Source organism: Mustela putorius, unplaced genomic scaffold (assembly GCF_011764305.1).
Source record: "Mustela putorius furo isolate JIRA1106 unplaced genomic scaffold, ASM1176430v1.1 tig00000695_pilon_pilon_pilon, whole genome shotgun sequence".
Classification (NCBI taxonomy): Eukaryota; Metazoa; Chordata; class Mammalia; order Carnivora; family Mustelidae; genus Mustela; species Mustela putorius.
This window is the reverse complement of record NW_025421447.1, coordinates 8,640,699-8,660,559: the sequence shown is the minus strand read 5'-3', so window position 1 is coordinate 8,660,559 and position 19,861 is coordinate 8,640,699. Positions and strand designations below refer to the sequence as shown.

The 19,861-nt window shown below is 50.9% G+C and overlaps 1 protein-coding gene across 1 annotated transcript; it reads left to right on the top strand.

Annotated features, from left to right (window-relative positions):
- The first annotated feature begins 2,304 nt into the window (after positions 1-2,304).
- On the top strand, positions 2,305-18,226 carry DHRS7C (dehydrogenase/reductase 7C). The gene is made up of 7 exons (XM_004760169.3): positions 2,305-2,451; positions 2,674-2,833; positions 10,567-10,679; positions 12,223-12,433; positions 14,106-14,198; positions 16,904-17,059; positions 17,966-18,226. Exons 2-7 carry the CDS (start codon positions 2,680-2,682, stop codon positions 18,172-18,174), a joined length of 936 nt encoding a protein of 311 aa, XP_004760226.1. The 5' UTR covers positions 2,305-2,451; positions 2,674-2,679; the 3' UTR covers positions 18,175-18,226.
- Positions 18,227-19,861: the final 1,635 nt, after the last annotated feature.

Here is a 19,861-nt window from a genome sequence, read left to right as displayed (position 1 = left end):
GACCATGCTTGGATGAGATAACCAAAGAACGTCTATGTTGACCAAGCCAACACTGGCAGGTAGACATTATACCATGATTAGGATTTCCAGCTTCCCAAAGCACGCTGTTCTGCTAAGAGAAAAAAATGTTCATTGGAAGTTTTCCCATCCCAAATTTTAATGAATAGTTTCATTTAAAAATACCTCCATCTCAACTAGAGCTTATCATGCTTAGCGAAATAAGTCAAGCGGGGAAAGACAACTATCATGTGATCTCCCTGATATGAGGAAGTGGAGATGCAACATGGGGGCTTAAGGGGGTAGGAGAAGAATAAATGAAACAAGATGGGATTGGGAGGGAGACAAACCATAAGTGACTCTTAATCTCACAAAACAAACTGAGGGTTGCTGGGAGGAGGGGGGTTGGGAGAAGGGGGTGGGGTTATGGACATTGGGGAGGGTATGTGCTTTGGTGAGTGCTGTGAAGTGTGTAAACCTGGCGATTCACAGACCTGTACCCCTGGGGATAAAAATATATGTATATAAAAATAAAAAGTTAAAAAAATACCTCCATCTCAAGCGTCATTTTTAGCAGAATGAATTAAAAATGTGCGGTATCAGGGGGCCCCGGGAGGGTGCAGTGGTTCAATTGTTCCACTCTTGCTTTTGGCTCAGGTCATGATCTCGGGGTCCTGGGATCTGAGCTCAGCTCGGAATCTGCTTGAGACTCTCTCTCCCTCATCCTCTACCCCTCTTGCTTGCATGCACCCTCTCTCTCAAATAAATAAATAAATCTTTTTTTTTTTAAATGTGAGGTATGGCCACACAATGGAAAAGAGCGATCTCCAGACTCACACAACAATATGGATGCAAACATCACGGTCAGCAAAACAGTAGCAACTTTGTGACTCTACTTAAATAAAAAGCTTTAAAAATCACAGGTAAAACTAATATATGTTTTTCAAAGCTAGAAAGTAAGTCACTCCACGGGGGCTGGAAAGGGACATGCTGGGGGACAGGGGGGACAGGTCGACAATGCTCTGTTTCTTGATCTGGGTACCGGTTAGAGGGTATGTTCAGTTCAGGAAGATCCAGAAAGAGCCACACTTATATCACATATGCCTATGTGCACATTTCTGTATGTCTCTTTTATACCAATAAAAAGTTGGGTTTTCTTCAACGTCTCCGGACATCCTAATTTCTAAGGAAGAAATACCATTTCCTCACTCCTACCCCTGGGGCACTGCTCCTTGCCTCTCTTCCAGCTCAGCCCAATACACAGGAGGACATCATTGTGATTGGTCTTCCTGTTTCTGGCAGTCAGAACCCTTGAAGAGGCTTTTAGTTTTTTATGTGTCTTTATTTCTAATCCTATAGCATTCCATTATGTAAATAAAAATTTAGCATTTGAGATAAATTCTTGGTGTTCTTTATTTTTTTTTTTTTTAGTATTTTATGCGTAAGTTATGTCTCTGCACCACGTGGGGCTCAAACCCACAACCCCAAGATCAAGAGTTGCATGATCCGGGCGCCTGGGTGGCTCAGTGGGTTAAGCCGCTGCCTTCGGCTCAGGTCATGATCTCAGGGTCCTGGGATCGAGTCCCGCATCAGGCTCTCTGCTCAGCAGGGAGCCTGCTTCCCCCTCTCTCTCTCTGCCTGCGTCTCTGCCTACTTGTGATCTCTCTGTGTCAAATAAATAAATAAAATCTTTAAAAAAAAAAAAAAAAAGAGTTGCATGATCCACCGACACAGCCATCCAGGTGCTCCAAATTCTTAGTGTTCTTAATTATTCAAGAGGACAATAGTTATCCTCTTGGGAGCTATGTCTGTGCTGGGTTAATACACGGTATCTTTGTCTGTCCTGCCAAGACACCTGCAGGATGAGATTGCTACGCCCATTTGATAGACGAGGAAGCTAAGGCCCAGGGAAGTGAAACAGTTTAAGGAGAAACACCCCCAAACTCTGCTCCTGGACCACTTCCCAGCGATTCAGTCTTAGCAAGCTCCGTTCTGCTTAACCATTTTTCTGTGGTTTTGGTCCCCAGCCAGAAAGGGAAGGCCAGAGGGCTTGCAGCCGCTCCGGTCTGAGCTACCTGGAAGCCTCTTGATAAAGGATTATAGGACAAGAGGGCGGGGATGTTTGCACTGACAATCCTGGGTCCTGATCCCTAAGGCCCAGCCCCGAACTGCAAAGGAAACCTCCAATCATCAGGCACTCCGGCGAGCTTTAAAATTCCTGGCAAGAACTCTGAAATCGGACCCGACCAGCATGTGTCCCTGAATATCAGAACAGACACTATATTTACCTTGAAAAGCCCTTCAGTGTGCTGAGAGTTATAAATAGTCATTAGGGCCCAAGCGAGTGGCCTTAACACATGGATTTCCTTCCAAAAATGCAGACCCATTTTAATTAAATTTGTCACTAACCTCTGGGAGGGCAGGCCCCGGATTCCATTTGCTTTTGGACACACCGTGAGTAATTTCCTATTCAATGAATATTCAGGGATTAGCACGCTCTCTGGGTGTTTAGCCCAGAGGCAGCCCTCCGGGAGCTCGCACAGAGCCTCGCTCCCTGGAGAAGACACACGGGTGCACTGTGAACGCACCCTGCAGCCTGGGGCCTCCCTCTGCACCAGGTGTCCTCTTCAGAGTCTCTTTGCAAAGCCAAGTCCTTTCCCCTCCGTTTCCCCCCAGAACAAGATGGGAGTCACAGCCGTGCTCATACTGCCTCTGCTGCTTCTGGGAATCAGCGGTCTTCTGTTCATCTACCAAGAGGTGTCCCGGCTGTGGTCAAAGTCAGCCGTGCAGAACAAAGTGGTGGTGATCACTGATGCCATTTCAGGACTGGGCAAAGGTAAGCCAGCTTTGCACCCCCCCACCCCCGCCCCATGCACACTCCCGACCTTAGGGACGAGAGGTGGCGGGACGGCGTGCAGTTGACCTGCTAGGTGGGAGGGAGATGGATGCTGTGTCCTTTCCCAGTGTCTGTCATTAGCCAGCAAGTGTCCTTTCTGGGGGCAGGGGTGGGGGCGCTGCATCTCCCACGCGGGAGAAATGAGGGGATTGGGAGAGCTGGGCTTGCAAACTCACAGAGCGTCGGGGCCAAATTGGGTCTACAGATGTGATTTGTTTTTGCCTTCATGGGGTTGCAGAAATTTTGAAATGCAAAGTCCTTCGTTGGGGAGACGTACCAACTATGAGCCCAGACTTGGGCTCTGGGTTGAATTCTGGGTTCCATCGCTTACCAGCTGGTGACTGCTCTGGTCTGCTTTGGATTTCCCATCTAGGAAAGTGAAGATACTGATTGTCTCTACCTCACGATGTTGTTGGGGAATGAATGAACGAAGGAATGAATGGATAGTTGGAAAGCATGTTGAACCCCTCAAGTGTCCATAATGTAATAACGATAATGAACATATTAGGCTGAAATATGTGCTCTCGCTTGCCATATACCCCACTCAGCCCTAGCGTACCACACTCAGCCTAATTAGCTCAACCATCTACCTCCTGTTCTTAAGGGCACGTATGTCTGTGACCCTGAATTGGATGGTCTCAGGGGGCCTTTCTGCTGCTGACTTAGGTCTGTAAGATTCTGACATTCTGACTCTCTCTCCTAACAATGGGGGTGGCACCCACGCATGGTAATCTGGGGGTACTTTTTGCTCTTGTTGTTATGTTCTGTCAAACATAGAACCCACATGGCCCAGTGTTCATTAAATCGCTCAACAAGCCTCCACGGAGCCCATTACCGTGCCGTGTTTTAAGATGGGCATCGCTCCTTCCAAAGAGCATCCCCCCCACCCCGCGGTGCCTATTCCCATGGGGCTGCCATCATGAGAACGTTCAAAACCTCTTGTCTGGGAATTTTCTTTTTTTTTTTTTTTAAAGATTTATTTATTTATTTATTAGACAGAGAGAGATCACAAGCAGGCAGAGAGGCAGGCAGAGAGAGAGAGAGGAGGAAGCAGGCTCCCTGCCGAGCAGAGAGCCCGATGCGGGACTCGATCCCAGGACCCCGAGATCATGACCCGAGCCGAAGGCAGCGGCTTAACCCACTGAGCCACCCAGGCGCCCCGTCTGGGAATTTTCTAAGAACTTCCTTCCCTTGGGCCTCCCAAGGGGAGCCGATCCATATTCTTTCAGCAGGTGGTGAACTCAGGCTCACGGAGGGACATGAGAAAATAAAGCACGAGGCAGATAAACCGGTTCCCTGTGGGGCCCATCATGGGTCCCAGAAGCAGTTCCCAAGGAGGACCTCTTGGATCCTTAGACCCAGGGCTCAAAAGCAAGAGCCTGGCATAGAGTAAGCACTCAAAACAAACAAACAAACAAACAACACAGCTTATTTAATAAATGCCTTTAAAAGCAACCATCTTCGGAGGGAAAGACACTTAAGTATGTGGTTGTATATTTGATTTGTTGATTTGTGGCCAGAGTCCAATATGATCAGAGAACACATTCTCTATGATTTCTTTGAAATTTGTGGAAGCTTGTTCCGGCTATAGCCCGTCTCGGTGAACCATCTGTAGGCTCCCGGAAAGGGTGAGCATCCTACCGTCTTTGGGTCGAATGTCCCACAAAGCGACGATCGGATCCTGCCGGTTGAGAAGGCAGCTCTGTCCCGTAGGCTCCCGATTTCCTAGGTTACTAGCTAGTGCTGTTCTATCTACCGCTGAGAGGCACATAATTGTCTTGCTAGCCTCTTTAACTTATGCTTGAAGTCTCCTTCAGTTATGGTAATGCACTGTACAAATTAGGTACGAGGGAAACCCATCCCAGGAGCAACGGGGCATCTTCAGAGGAACGCGGTCTCCTCCGTGTCATGAATAACGTGTCCTATGGACCCACCCCAGAAAGGAATGCAAAGCAGAAAAAAAGCAAGTCCAAATATTTAGAAGCAATCCGAGAAGCTGGGTGTGTGTGTGTCCTTAAATAAACACCTCGCCAGAGCATACAGCTGACCACAGCAATTATAGGTGGACGCTCCCTTCCTGAGGTCCGAGGCAAGAAAAAAAGTGAGGGGCACGGCGCTGACGACACAGGCCAGGCCCGGCCCGCGGCACACCCCGTGCCGTCCCCTGGAACCTGCCCAGACCCAGGGAGGGTAGTGCTGGAAAGTTGTAAGGAAGCAATGCCAAGCTGTTGCCCAGGGAAATCAGACCATGATCAGGACATCGGACCGTTGCCCCAAGCCCACCCAGCTCAGCTGTGTCAGGGATTGGGTCACTTTGTACCCACTGTGTCTGCACTTAGCCACCGCACTTGAACTTGAAGTGTTTGTGAAACCGAGGGGCGCCTGAGTCTGCCAGGGTCTGCGTTGGCGGAAATGACGTATTTGGGAGGGTCAAGGCTGAAGGCTTGCTGTCCCCCAGCAGCGGTCACACCACCGGGCTCCTGCCTCTGCCTCCCGTGGCCCCCACCCCCGATGGCTGCTACTCAGTTACGGCAGAAGGGGGGGAAGGGCGGGCTTTCAGCTTCGGGATGAAGTCTCTTGTAGGGAATTCTGTTATAAAATCTAATATAATAAAAAAAAAAAGGATTTTCAGGTAAAAAGAACAAGAAACACACTAGAACGCTGCCTGCTCGGGAATACTTCACCCTGTGTCCTTTGCTCCTTTCTGATGCTTATAAGTGTAGTCTGCAAGTGATGGGTGCAGTATTCTGGGCTCGCTGGAGTTGGAGGGGGGAGTGGGTAGATGAACAGCCCACCCCACTCTCAGATTCACAGAGCAGAGAAAACCCTTCCTCTGGTCTGGGTCCTCCCCAGGCCCTCCCTGGGAATATCCGCTCACCCTTTCTGCAAGGCCTGGACCCTCCAGTTTCCCACCCCTCCCTCCGACCCTGGTATTAGGGCGGATGCTTCTCTGGGGCCCTCTGGTTTGATGAGACCCGGCCAGGGTTGATAGCAAGAAAAGAGAGTTTATTCCTTGCCACAAGAAAGGAGATCACTGAGGGTAGCTCCCAAAGTGTTGTCTCGAGCAAAAAGCAGAGTGTGCGTTCACTGAACTGCCCCGTGAATACACACACCCCGTAAGTGCCAGCAGGTGCAGAGGAGGGGGTCTGAGTGGGGTCTGTGTGGGGTAACATCAGACCTGGCCACGTATCCCACGGGACACTAATGGGGCACAAGCCCCACCCAGGGGCGTTGATTTTAACAATATCACAAGCAAGGTCCCACACCCTTGATCTAGTGGCCTTGAAATCCGGACTCCTCCGGTTTCTGCCCGCTCCGTGGTCTCCTAGGCCTCTCACAAGGATCTTGAGTTCCCACAGGTCAGCACCTGCCACAACAGGTTAAGCCTCTGTGGTTGGTTCTAATTAGCTACTGCCACTGCCCTGCTAACGGAACCTGGGGCAGAATTCAAAACGGCTCCCAAGCAGCTTGGTCAGGGCTTGGGTCTGGCCCACCGTGCTTGTGGGCGGGGTCTTTTTGGGATGCAGACAGAGCCCCTGGGGCAGCCGGGTCCTCCTCCTCCTCTGCTCTGCTCTGAGCACACCTGGTGGCCCCCTCCTCGTGTTAGATATTGCATGTGGACTCAGACCCAGCCCCTGGTTCCCCATTGCACGGAACTTACAGTGCGCTGTTCAGATGGTCCCAGTGGCTCCCTGCTCCCTGTTCTCTAGGACAAAGATAAAGGACAAAAACTCACATCACAGTCCTCTTCCCAAATCCTTCCTCAAAGTCCAAGCTCTTGCTCCTCTACCTTGCCCAATTTTGCATCCTATTTGGAGGGTAAGGCGTACTGAACTCCATAAACAGGGTTTTAGTGATTTCCTTTGAAAATGTGCCTCTTGGGGGGACACCTGGGTGGCTCAGTCAGTGAAGCATCTGTCTTCAGCTCAGGTCATGATCCCACGGTCCTGGGATGGAGCTCCTTGCTCAGCGGGGAGCCTGCTTCTCTCTCTCTGCCTGCCGCTCCCCCTGCTTGTGCACTCTCTCTCTGACAAAATGAGAGAGAGAGAGAGAGGAAGGAAGGAAGGAAAGCAGGAAGAGAGGGAAAGAAAGGAAGAAAATGTGCCTCTTGGGTTGGCAACTAACTCCAGAATTTTGTATCTGTTTGATCTTGGTGCTTTGGTCAATCTTTCCTTTTTAAAATTCCGTTACACATGTGTATGTACAATTTAATATCCAATCACACACACACAGTCAGGTGCATGGCAGGGAAACAGTTTCTGCAACATCCGTTTTAAAGGCTTCAAAATATTCGACAAATACCATCATGTATCAACAACCTCCTGCGATGTTGGTCATTAACAACCATTTCCAACTCTTTGCTGTTACAATAGTACCCAGATAAACATCGTAACTGTGTCCACGCAGATGCTCCTAATTATCTCCTTAGAACAAATGCCCGTAAATGAAATAACAGGGTTCAAGTGTATATTTAGTTTTAAGGATTCTGACCAATTTTTTGTTCAAAAGATCGTGGCAATTTACACTGCCACCAACAGAGAATGTGTGACTGCCCCCAATTTTGTTCTTGATTTTCTGATAGATTAAGAGTAGTGTCCTGCATGTCTTTCAAAATGCATGTCTTTATTCTTGGCACGGAACTGCTACCTTTTGTAAGTAACTAGCTCTCCATGCTTCTCTTATGACTGACTTACCCGTCTCGCTAGCCCATTTCTTCATTAGGGTCCTCATCTGGTTTTCTTACTGATTTATAACGGTTCTTTATAGATTCAATAAATTCGCTCTTTCCTGACATATGTATTTCAAATAGGCTCCGTCAGGCACCTGGGTGGCTCAGTCAGTGAGGCGTTCACCTCCTGATTTTGACTCAGGTCATGATCTCAGGGTCATGAGACTGAACCCTGCGTCAGGCTCTGTGCTCAGTGGGGAGTCTGCTTGAGATTCTCTCTCCCTCCACCCCTCCCCCTGCTCACTCTGTCTCTCCTTCTCTCTAAAATAAATAAATAAATCTTTAAAAAATAAAAGTACATAGGTTTCCTCCGTTCATCTTGGTTTTAATTTTCATTTCTGTTTTCTGCTGTCGGGAAGTTTTTTTTTTTTTTTTTTTTTAAGGATGAAAAAGTCTATAAATGATTTCCATTATGATTTCTTCCTTTGGGGACAGGCTTACAAGATCTTTCCCCAAAGCAAGGTTATTTATTCATTTCTCCTTTCTTCTAGTTCTTGTATCACTCTGTCTAAACATTTAACTATTTAACACATTTTAGTGTATCACTTCCTCCCCAGTAGTTAGCTAGGAGTTCAAATACCACTTATATTTTGTATTTTGTTTTGCTTTATTTTATTTTTCAAATACCACTTTTTCAATGGCATGTTCTTTATCTACTGATTTGTCATGCTAACTTTACAATATACCACATTCTTATGGACTCGTGGCCCTATTTTTTTTAAAGAGTTTATTTATTTGAGAGACAGGGAAAGAGAGAGAGCTAGAGAGCACCAGTCATGGGGGAGAAGAAGCAGGCTCCCTGCAGAATAGGGTGACCAACATGGGGCTTGATCTCAGGATGCTGGGATCATGACCTGAGCCAAAGGCAGACACCTGACTGACTGAGCCACCCAGGCACCCTCCCTCCGGACTGCCCCAGCCCCGGAGGGAGACAGCACACAGTCTTTAGACCCAAGCATATAAAAAGGCTGGTCCTTTTTGCCTCTAAGTGGCCTCAACATTTCTATCCATACTTAAGCCACAAACAGGCTGCTTTAATTTCTGTAGCTTTATCATGTATTTTAATAACTGATAGAACTGGTCCATTCTTATTGCTGTCCATCAAACTGTTCTTTGCTTTTCTTATGCCTTTATTATTCCAAATAAGGCTTGAAAAGTATCCAAGTAAAGTTTAGGATCTTGTCATCCCTTTCCAAGACATGTTGGAATTGTAATTTATTGCATCAAATTCACTTGGAGGCGGATCAACATCTTCATTGAATTCGTCCATCCAGAATGGTCATGGACAGCCTCCTTCTCCATAAAGCACCTACATTCAGAGAAATCGTCCCTTCCCTGTGATCCCAGCATTATTAACACTGTTATTTCTTGATTCGGGTTTCCCTCCATCAGCAGAGCTGTGCACATCCCCCCTCCTCTCTGCTCTCAGCCTCACGCAGTACACCTGTTTCTAGACCTCACTGGGACCTTCCATCCCTCCACCTGGCTCCTATCTGGCTGAGACCACATGGTGCAGCCCCACAACTGCTCTCCTCCAATACCACAACCCCCCACTCATGATGCCCGCTGATAACCCGGCCGGGCCCCCTTCTCTCCACCTGCATACCAGCCGTGAGATCGCTTTGAACCATTGCGTTCAGGATACCCAGCCTCCGGCGGGCACCCGGGGCTCCCCAGCTATCCCCCGGCATCTTGGCTCCATCAGGCCCACTGCTGGTTGGTATAAAATGAGGCAGTCATAGGTCTTGAACACCTGGGAGGTGTTGGTGATGCCTTCCCAGGTTCCCGTATGAGGCCAGTTTCTCTATTCCCGGGGTGCTGTGAGTGTGGGCTGCAGGGCTCACAGCCTTGACCTCTGCCGGTGGACATTGCTGCCCCTGGGAGTTACACAGCCTCTGCCCCAGCCCCGGAGGGAGACAGCACACAGTCTTTAGACCCAAGCATATAAAAAGGCTGGTCCTTTTTGCCTCTAAGTGGGACATCTCTGCCGTTGGGTTTACACTCCAGAGCCTTCCTCGGACCCAACTGAGGCTAGATTTTACCTGAGACCTTACTGCCTTGTGAATTTTCTCTGAAGAACGTTCCCTCAATAAATCCTGACAAGCTGAGCCCCTGTCTTTGATTCGGCTTCTGAGAACTGCCCCCCCCCCCCAAGACATCACCTTGTGTGGTTCCCATGAGAATTAAATGAGCTAATATATATAACTCTCTTTCTTGAGTCTGTAGAACAGGTAAACACTCAAAATACATTAGCTTTTATTGTTCTTAAATATTATTGCTACACAAGAACACAGTGTGTCTATTTTTTTTTAAGTAGTCTCTACGCCCAGCATGGGGGCTGGAACTCACATCCCTGAGATCAAGAGCCAGGTGCCCTCCCAAATACTTTGTGTCTACCCAGCCCTTGCCCAACTGAGAAGGACCCATGTTGGGTGAGTCAGGAATTCCTTTGGAATAAAAGTAACTAGACACAAGGCAGGTTTACTTTTTAAATAAAAAGAATCCTTACTGGCCTATCTAGCCACAGAGAAAATGTGTGGGAAACTGGGGGGATTAGGTCCAAAAATAAACCACGATGGCTCTTTCCAGGATCTTTAGATGAAGATATAAGGAGGACTTTGATCCCAGAGGGCTGGGTGGACAGGAAGGGAGCATCCTTCTGCCCAGCTTAGGGAGGAGCATCTTAACAATCGGAACCATCCCAGGACGGAAGGGCTGGCTGTCTCCGCTCTGAGCTCCCCTTCACTGGAGGTAGCCATGCAGAGGCTAGAAATGACAAAAAAAGATTTCCAGTCCTGGGGTGGGAAGGTGATTGAAATGACCTAGGACTCCTGGCCATAGGATGTTCGAATTCTCCGAAATCTTCAATTCCTACAACAGAGGCTCATCGTCCGTGGCTCCATCCACACAGTGCACCCTGCCCTCTTTCCTTCTTCCTCCACAGAGTGTGCTCGGGTGTTCCACACTGGTGGGGCAAGGCTGGTGCTGTGTGGCAAGAACTGGGAGAGGCTAGAGATCCTGTATGACGCCCTCATCAGCGTGGCTGACCCCAGCAAGGTAAGGCCTTCCGGCAGTCTGCTCGGGGAGCTCCTGGGCACCCGTAACTTTCATTGACTGCTGCGTTAGCAGCTCATGGACCTGGTGGGTGAGTTCTGGTGACTGCTTTTGGGGAATAGGAGGCCGTGCTCTCCCTAATCTCGACCCAGGCATGTCTGCCAGGCACAAGCATTGGCTCATTTGGACCATTCTCCAGACCAAGAATTTGTTCTCTGGCAACTCACCTTCCCCACCCCCTATTGTATTTAAGTCAGAATCAGAGAGGATCCAGAAGCTTTAGGAAGGCACAGGTATGGGCATGATTATAAATGCTTATGGCTGATTTTTAAATCAGGCCGGCTCAGTCGGTGGAGCGTGCGGCTCTTGGTCTCCGGCTCGTGAGTTCGAGCCCCACGTTGGGTGTACAGATTACATAAAAATAAAATCTTTAAAATAAAATAATGCCTCAAAGGATATTTCCTTCCAAGAAGTCGGGGAAGTGAAGTTACTTTTCACGAAGCCACTGGGAGGTGAGCACTTTCTGAGAGGTTGAAGGTTTCGAAGTGTTTCTGGAGCACTGCTGAGAGAATTGCCTTCAGAGCTGTCTTCGCAGTTTGGTTTGGTATGGTTCAATTTGGCCCTGATATTGAATTGCTTTTTGGAAACAGCAAAAATAATTCACAGCAAAGTCCGGTATTTGGGGGGAGGGAACAAACGAGACAACACAGAATTCAAGTTCTGTTTTGGGGCATGTTATCAGGTCTTGAGATAAAAGGAGGCTCTGAGGTCAACTGTGTGGGAAATGCAGAGTAAAGTCAAGCTTGTCTGGTGCGTCCTTTACTGCAGGACTTTTCAGAGCCTTTGATAGGCGAATGTGCATTGTGTATCCCCAAGCAAGGCATATAATAGTCTGTTTCCCAAACAAATTTGACCCGGGAACCCCCTCGTCGGGACTAATGTTTGTCAAATGCTGGGATTACATTTATCCCATGGTAGCATCCGTTTTCCAACCTGTTCCCTGCTCTAGACCATGAGGAGCCTCAATGGCAATTGAGTGTCTAGGGCCGAACGCAATACCTGGCATGTAGATGGTGCCCCAAAAATACTGTGTGGAGTGTACCAGTTTGGTCAAGAACAAAATGTGGCTGCAGAGCATGGTGATGGAGTCTCCTGGGGCTCCTAAGCTGATCTGGAAACCCATTTGCAGAAAGGAGCTCATATATATTATAATGGCGTCTCCACTGGCATCCTTGCTCTGCCTCCTCTGTAAAGGGTGATGTTCATTTGGATTTATCAGTTCTGGTCCCTTTGGCCAACAGTTCATACTTCTTACTGCATTTTTGCATGTTTGGATTGCTGGTGGTGTAGCAAGGGTACCCACGAATGGATTCTCCATCAGCTTCCTTCCTCCCAGAGACGTTTCTGCTCTTTCCTTCCATTTTTTATTTTGTAGTCGTTCCATAAGCTTTGAAATTCCAAAGCGGTGGCTCTCAGCTCGAGGGCCCTAGGGTCTGCCAGAGGGAGGTCTTCCCAACCTGTCTTGACTCTCTCATTGGCTCAGCAGACATTCACCCCAAAGCTGGTCCTCTTGGACCTCTCAGACATCAGCTGTGTCCAGGACGTGGCCAAAGAGGTCCTAGACTGCTACGGCTGCGTGGACATCCTCATCAACAACGCCAGCATGAAGATCAAGGGGCCTGCCCATAAGATTTCTCTGGAGCTTGACAAGAAGATCATGGATGCCAATTACTTTGGGCCCATCACACTGACCAAAGGTCTCGTGAGTTTGACCTTCCCACCGATTTCTGGGCCACCGGCTGCTAGAGAGGGCTCTGTTACATAGAGTCTCCAATTCTGGATGGAGTTCTCCACTCCCCCTCAGAAAAATCCCTACTTAGTTGGTGAAGGCTTTCAGCATTCTGGCTATAAATGTTGCTAAAAGAAAAGGGATTTTGGAAGTATCTCACTAGTATATTCCAACCTCCCTCTCTGGGAAATCCCTCTCCCCATCCAAGCCCTGCCCTTTCTCGCCAGGCGCCATCTTTTAATGGTGGAGGCCGCCCTGGCCAGGGGCCTGCCTCCGACACTCCCCTTCTCATTCATGTCCATGTCTTGCTATATATTTTGATATATCGACCTTACCCTTGATCTGTTCCTACCAGTGTCAGTTGGTCAAGGGTAGAGTGTCTGGCCTCAGAAATAAAGAAGGAAAGGGTTTATCCCCAAACTGCAAGAGACCCAGTGTCGTGTCAGCCCCTTTGCAGAAATAGGGAGGGCAGAACCCCTTTCAAGGGTAAAATATCCACTCTTCGGTGGAGCTCCCTGCCAAGTTCAAATGCAGCTCTGGAACATAGGGGTTGGGGCTGGACTTGACATGGAATAGAACCAAGAATTGAATCACCATCCCCCGCAAAGGTTATCAAGGCAGGACCCCAACAGGGAGGCTACATGCATGGAGAATTTCTGAGTTTAGAACATGGGGTTGAGGCAGTGTGATCTTAGAGCTGCCTTCTGCATGATAATGGGGTTTGGGGCACCAGCACAGAGGAAAGGAGAGTTATCTCAAGTAGAAAGATCACTTTTCCGAGCTTCTGAAACGAGGCCCCAGAGATAACGGTTTCTTCCGATCCGGTCCCTCTGAGGGTTCTGGGCCAGGCCTCTGAGGGTTCAGGGTTTCCCGGCATGGAACTGAGGGACACAGGGAGTGGAGGGGGTCAGGGGCAGCCAGGCCTGGCTCATCTCCCTGGTTGGGCCTCTAATGTGCTAAGAGACCTGAGTCCAGTCACTAGCTCTGGGCCTCAGCTTGCCCATCTGCAGCACGCCAGGCTTAGTGTCAGTGCCATTCGGAAAGCCATCTTTTGGTGGGGTTTTTGGTGTTTTGTTTTTTTGTTTTTGTTTTTGTTTTTGTGGGGTGTTTTGTTTTGTTTTGTTTTGTTGCCATCTCCCCATTCCACCTGCACTGCGATCTCTCTCTGTCTCTAAATTTCTGCATTTTCACATGAGTTCATTTGCAGGGGAATCTTTAGAATATCACCATAAATTAAGAGCCCCCTTCCCTCTCAATAAACAGAAGAACTCTGAAAACAGAACCAAGTAGCAGGTTCTCCCAAGACGCAGGGCTCGCTGTTAAAAGATTTAGAGAGTTGTTCAAGACACAGTAGGATTGCGGGGGATCGAAATGGGATGACCTGTGACCTTTCTGCCCACGGAGATCTGCATGTGGGCCGGTCACTGAAAACCACCCAGAAATGAGCGGCCGAGCCCAGCCCACTCTTAGGAAACACGGGGTCAGTGCGATCAGTGATGTCCAGGCTCCTGCCCAGGGTCCTGCTGTCATCGAATCACCAGGGAGGTAGAGGGGCCCTGTGCAAGGAAGGAGGTCCGGGGGAGGGGCCTGCCTGCCTCGGTCTCCCATGTGTAACCGTGACTCTGTCCTGTGCTTTCCAGCCCTGCTTCCCGACATGATCTCCCGGAGGACAGGCCAGATTGTGTTAGTGAATAACATCCAGGGGAAGCTTGGAATCCCATTCCGCACAGCTTGTAAGTTGCTATGACAGAAATGTTTCGTCTTAGGCTATATGTCTTAGAAGGGATGTTCTGTCTAGCACTAGGCACGTGGCTCTAAGGGAGGGGCGTCCGGAGGTGAAACAGTCTAATGGTTTTTCTTTCATCCCTTCTATTCCCGTTTCTGAGCACCCATGACTTGGAGGTGACCAGAGAGGTGACCTCTCCCCCAGAGGCTCACATCCCCCCAGGGGGTCAGGGCCGGCCCTGGCTGAACACCGTCCATGCCTCCTGGCCTGGGCGCACAGCCCCCGTGCAAACCCCTGTTCTCCATAAAGATGTCTTTGAAGGACAGGACAGGTTACAACCCAGAAAGAGGAGACGGGCGCCCGTCACACAGTAGCAGACGGATGGAAGCTTCAGGGGGAAGGAGGAAGGGGAGAATGAGAGATGCAGATTTGCAGGAGGGGTGCAGAGAAGCCCCAGAGGCAGGAGTCCACAGATGATCTTGGGACCCCTCTGGGGAGCTACCCTCCTACCATGAGGTAGTCTGTGGGAGGGCAGGGTGCGTACCTTATATATTTCTTCTCTTATTTTTAGAGAGAGAGAGAGAGAGCACACCTGAGTGTGAGTGGGGTTGCAGGGAGGGGCAGAGGGGGAGAGAGAGAATCCCAAATAGATTCCCCACTGAGCAAGGAGCCCAGGGTGGGCTTGATTTCGGGACCCCAAGACCATGACCTGAGCGGAAACCAGAAATCAGATGCTTAACCAACTGAGCCACCAGGCACCCCCCCCCCCCCCCCCCCCCGCCCACAACTTTTTAATTACCCATTAAGTATTGTCCTAGAGTGGTTTGGAAGAAATCTATATTTGGTCTTTGTCCCATTTCTGGCCCAGAGCTCCTAAAACCCTTGCATTTCCTAAGTGATAAGAGTGATCAGAGTGTCTTTTGTCATGTGAGGCGATGTTGAATGTCGCCTAAGGAGGGGGACTGCTTGCCTGAGGGGCCAACCGCCTGTGTAATTAGGGGGTGGGACTGGAAGGGGCTGGAGATTGAGTTCTGTCACCCCAGGCTTGATTTAACCCATCATGCCTATAATGGACCTGCCGTAAAATCCCAAAACGGGGGGCTTCAGGGGGCTTCCAGGTTGAACATAGGGCGATTCGGGGGAGAGGGAGGTGCCTGGAAAGGATCTGGCAACTCTGAGCACCTTCTCCCACACCCCAACCCCCCGACCCCGCATGTCTTCCATCTGGCTGTTCCTGAGTTCTGTCCTTTTGTAAGAAACTGACCATCCACTGAGTAAAACTTTCCCCCAAATTCTGTGAGCCGCTCCGGCAGATGAACTGATCTCAAGCAAGGGGTTGTTGGAAACTTCCATCTCCCAGCGACTTAGTAGGAAGCACAGAAGACAAGGGGGGGGGCTTGTGACTGGCCTGAACTAGGCGGGGACAGGAGCCATCCTGGGACTGGGCCCTTAGCCCGAGGGCTCTGACCTCATCTGCAGGTAGACCACACAGACCGAAGTGGCCGGACACCCAGCTGGTGTCAGCGAGTCGGGGCGGCCGGCAGAAACCCAGGCATTGCAATGAGGTGCGGAATTGTTCAGTATTTCATTATTTAAATACAAGGACGTTTCAGTAAAAATCAGGCTTTCCAGCTTCCTGAGCAACAAAAGGTCTGGCACCACCTTCCCTTCTCTCCCCCGGGGCTGCCCCTGTTGCCTTCTGTAAGTGTTTTTACTGGGGTCCCTGCTGCAAACCCAGTGGCCCCTCCTCCAAGAGGCTCCCCAGGGGTGGTCCCACCTTGCCAGATCCTCACGTAGCTCTGAGAAGCCGTCTTGTCCCTGTCCTTATCTTCTGGGCAAGGTCCCAGGACCCCACACCCCTGTGTTCTTAACCCCGCGTGATGAGGGGCCGACGGCTGGTGAGGGCTGTCTGGGAAGCACGCGCCCCACTCCCCACTAGGACGGCCTCAGAGGGGGCTGGGTCTGCCGGCAGGGGTCCGTGTGATGGCAGAGACCACGGGACCCCCACTCCCAGCCTCATTCAGCCTCCAGCTGACACTCCCGGAATGGGAAGCTGAGATTCATCAGACCCCAGAGGTGGCTCTAAGCTCCCAAGGCTTTGAGAAGTGTCCCCTCTGCTCTTGTGACATTTCTGGAAAGGTTCTTGTTTACCCAACCCATGGCCTCGTCCATTTGCTGTGGATTCAGTGAGAGTAGCTCAGGCGGACAGGACCTCGGAGGAAAAGGGCTGGGCAGTGGGAGGGGAGACCTGCTCTGGGCTCCCAGGGGCCGCCCGCTGGTACCGGCCTTACCGGGAGGGAATCACTTGGTACCAACCTTAGCGGGAGGGAATTGGGGATTCATACCTGGGCCAGGTGTCCCGGACACATTTCCTCTTTCCGTCTTCACCATCACTCGCCAATGGGGATATTGTCCCCATTTTATAGGTAGGAAAACCGATCCTCATACAGGGAAAGCGCTTTGCTCGAGGTCCTCTAGCAGACAGGTGTTTAAGCGGGATTGGATCCCAGCTCTGCCTCTGTGCACCACTCCCGGAGGGCTCTCTGTCTCCATCTGTGCAGGGCGGGGCAGGGCTGGGTGACATGTGGGTCCTTGTCAGCTGAGATGTGGGAACGTGCCTGCGGGCCTCTGTGGCCCACACTCTCGCCGGGGAGCAGGGCCGGCCTCCCCCTGCCCCCCCCCCGCACCCACCCTGGCTGGTTTCTCTTCCAGACGCTGCCTCCAAGCACGCCGCGCTAGGCTTCTTCGACTGTCTCCGAGCCGAAGTGGAGGAATACGATGTTGTCGTCAGCACCGTGAGCCCCACTTTCATCCGGTCCTACCGTGTTGATCCGGGCCAGGGAAACTGGGATGCCTCCATCTGGAAATGTGAGCTTTCCGAGGGAATCTGGAGGCACAGGGGCCTGGGAGGGGGCAGCCTGGTGTCACTGGGCCTGGAGGTGTGTTCCCGAAGCACGAGACTGGGGGGTTGGTGGAGCCCCACACCCGGCTAACAGAGGGTAGGGGACCCCCCAAATTTTAGTCTCAAGGCACCAACCAGGTAGACAGAATCCTAACCCACAACCAGCAGACCAAGGCCCTGGCTAGGCTCCATCACTCACAGGCTCTCTGACCTTGGCCATGGGCCTGCATCCCTGGAGGCCTCAGTTTCCCATGCAGAACAGCCAGATTTGGTCTTCAGGACCTTTCTATCTTCCCCACCCCCTCATCGTCCCTTCCCTGGGAGACTACATAGAGCCGAGGCTGAAAGTCTGGCACGGGACGGCCTGCACTTGGAGCTTGCCTCTGTTATACACTCAGTGTTCAAACACAGGCAATGCCTGCACTTGGAGCTTGCCTCTGTTGTACACTCAGTGTTCAAACACAGGCAATGCCTGCACTTGGAGCTTGCCTCTGTTGTACACTCAGTGTTCAAACACAGGCAATCCCTTTGATGTCTGTGCCTCAGTTTCCCCTTTAGAAAGTGAGGAATGATGGCAGTACCGGCCGTGCCCAGGCATTGGGAAGACTGAAGGTTCCAGCTCAGAGAGGCTTTATGACAGCAACCAGCAAACAGCAAGCGCTCTTTAAATGCAGTCTAATTACTGCTCTTCTAGAATGTTCTGAATAGGGAGCTGCTTCACCCTACCCAAGGCTCTGCCTAGTCTAGGGAACCAAGAGAACCCAAGATGTGGGCAGGTGGTCCCAGCCCATAACTCTAGGCCCAGCCCCGGCCCCATCTCTCTGTTTGGGTGCCCAGAGGTTGTAACCGCCGCCCCTCCTGGGGGCTGTTAGTCTTTTTCAGGAAGCTAACCTACGGGGTGCATCCTGTGGACGTTGCAGAGGAGGTGATGCGTACCGTGAGACGGAAGAAACAGGAGGTCTTCATGGCCAACCCCATCCCCAAGGCCGCCGTGTACCTCCGCACCTTCTTCCCAGAATTATTTTTCGCCGTGGTGGCCTGTGGGGTGAAGGAGAAACTCAGTGTCCCAGAGGAGAGCTAACTGCTGGGGGCCAGATGGGTCACCTCACTGGGAATAAAGGCTTTCCTGGCAAGGTGCTGGTCCTCTGTCTTCTCCACACGGGGGCCCAACACAAGCCTACAACACATCCCTAACCTACACCTGCCTTCCAGAGATGTTCTCCACCCCTGTGAACGTGGCCTGGACACCAGCCCAGTCTCTGCAGGGTCTCTGGGTCTCTCTCACTCAGCATTCCCAGCGCACACCTCCAGAAGCTTCCCTACTCTGTAGGGTGACACTGAGCAGAAGAAAATCAGGAACCATAATGGGTCTGACCTCCACAGAGACAGGCACGCAATCATGCAGACACACATGCATGGGCACATGCACATATGCATGCACGGGACACACACATGCATGGGCACGCACACACACGCACTGGGACCAACAGCTGCTCAGGAACTTAGAAAACCACCTCCAGCTTATGTAAGACTGACTTGCCCATGTCCACCTCCAACAAGAGAAGCAGGACTTGGCAACCCTTCAGGGCTGCACTACCAAACAGAACTTTCCGGAACGGTGGAGATACTCTACCATCTGCATTGTCCAAGGTGGCAGCCACGAGCCACAGGTGGACGCTGACCACTGGAAATGGGGTCTGTGCGCCAGCGAGGCGGAATTCTGAATTTTATGGCCCCGGCAAGAATGTGAATTAAAACAGCCACACGTGATTGGAGGCTCCCAGGTCCACGGCACAATCAGAATCCGCCTCTTCCCTGGAACTAAAGGGTCCGAGGAGGGAAAACGTTTCTCAGCTGATGCTAAGGTGGCCCGGGTGGGGTGGGGGGCGGATATCTACCTCACTCCAGCCTTCTGGTGCGTATTCAAAGCCAAACTCCGCCCTTTAACACCGCCCTTCTCGTTGCTGGTGGGCATCCCGCTGAGGGTAGTTTCTCGTACACAAAGCAGCTCATGATTCTTGGGATCTTGGAAAGCGTAGGGAACGGTTTTTTTTTTTGCACTAAGACCATAACTGCTGAGGTAAACTTTTCCAATATGCATAAATGAAAGAGGGCTCAAATGTCCCACCCCCGGACCCAAGCCGCTTACAAAATCGAAATATATACTGTATGCATATGCACGTGTACAAAACTGAATCTAAGAAGCGAAATGCCCAGGGTCATGTGATCACTGCAGATCCCACCACACCCCGCCAAGCCCCAAGGTTAAGGCTGATGTCAGGATGTGGCTTGGGTCACAAGAATTTAGGAGGGTCCGCTGAGTAGCGGGCAGAGATTAGCTTCAGGACAGGATGCACTGGAGCCACAAGGACTCCAAAGTGGGGGGGGGGGTCAGACCTCCGACCCTGGGACTCCCCCATAGAAGCCATATGGAGAACAAGGCAGCAGGAAGGACCTCCCGTGTCCGTGGGTCTGCCCCGATGTCCCCCTGCCCACTGGCTGCAGTATGCGGAGTGGCCACCAGATGTCACTGTGGCCCCAAACTGATTCTACATCCACCTCTCTCTCCGTGGTCAATCCGCACAGCACAGGTGTAATCCCGCAAATTTCCAGGCAGTTCCCAGTCTCTGATGAGCATTCCCCTCTGTGAACGTGTTCTGACTTCAGGAACCTTGAGTCACTGGCACGGCTGACAAGTCCACAGATGAGGAAATTCAGGGTGACCGTGCTCTGTGAGATACTCAGGGCAGAACTGGGGCAGCTCAGGG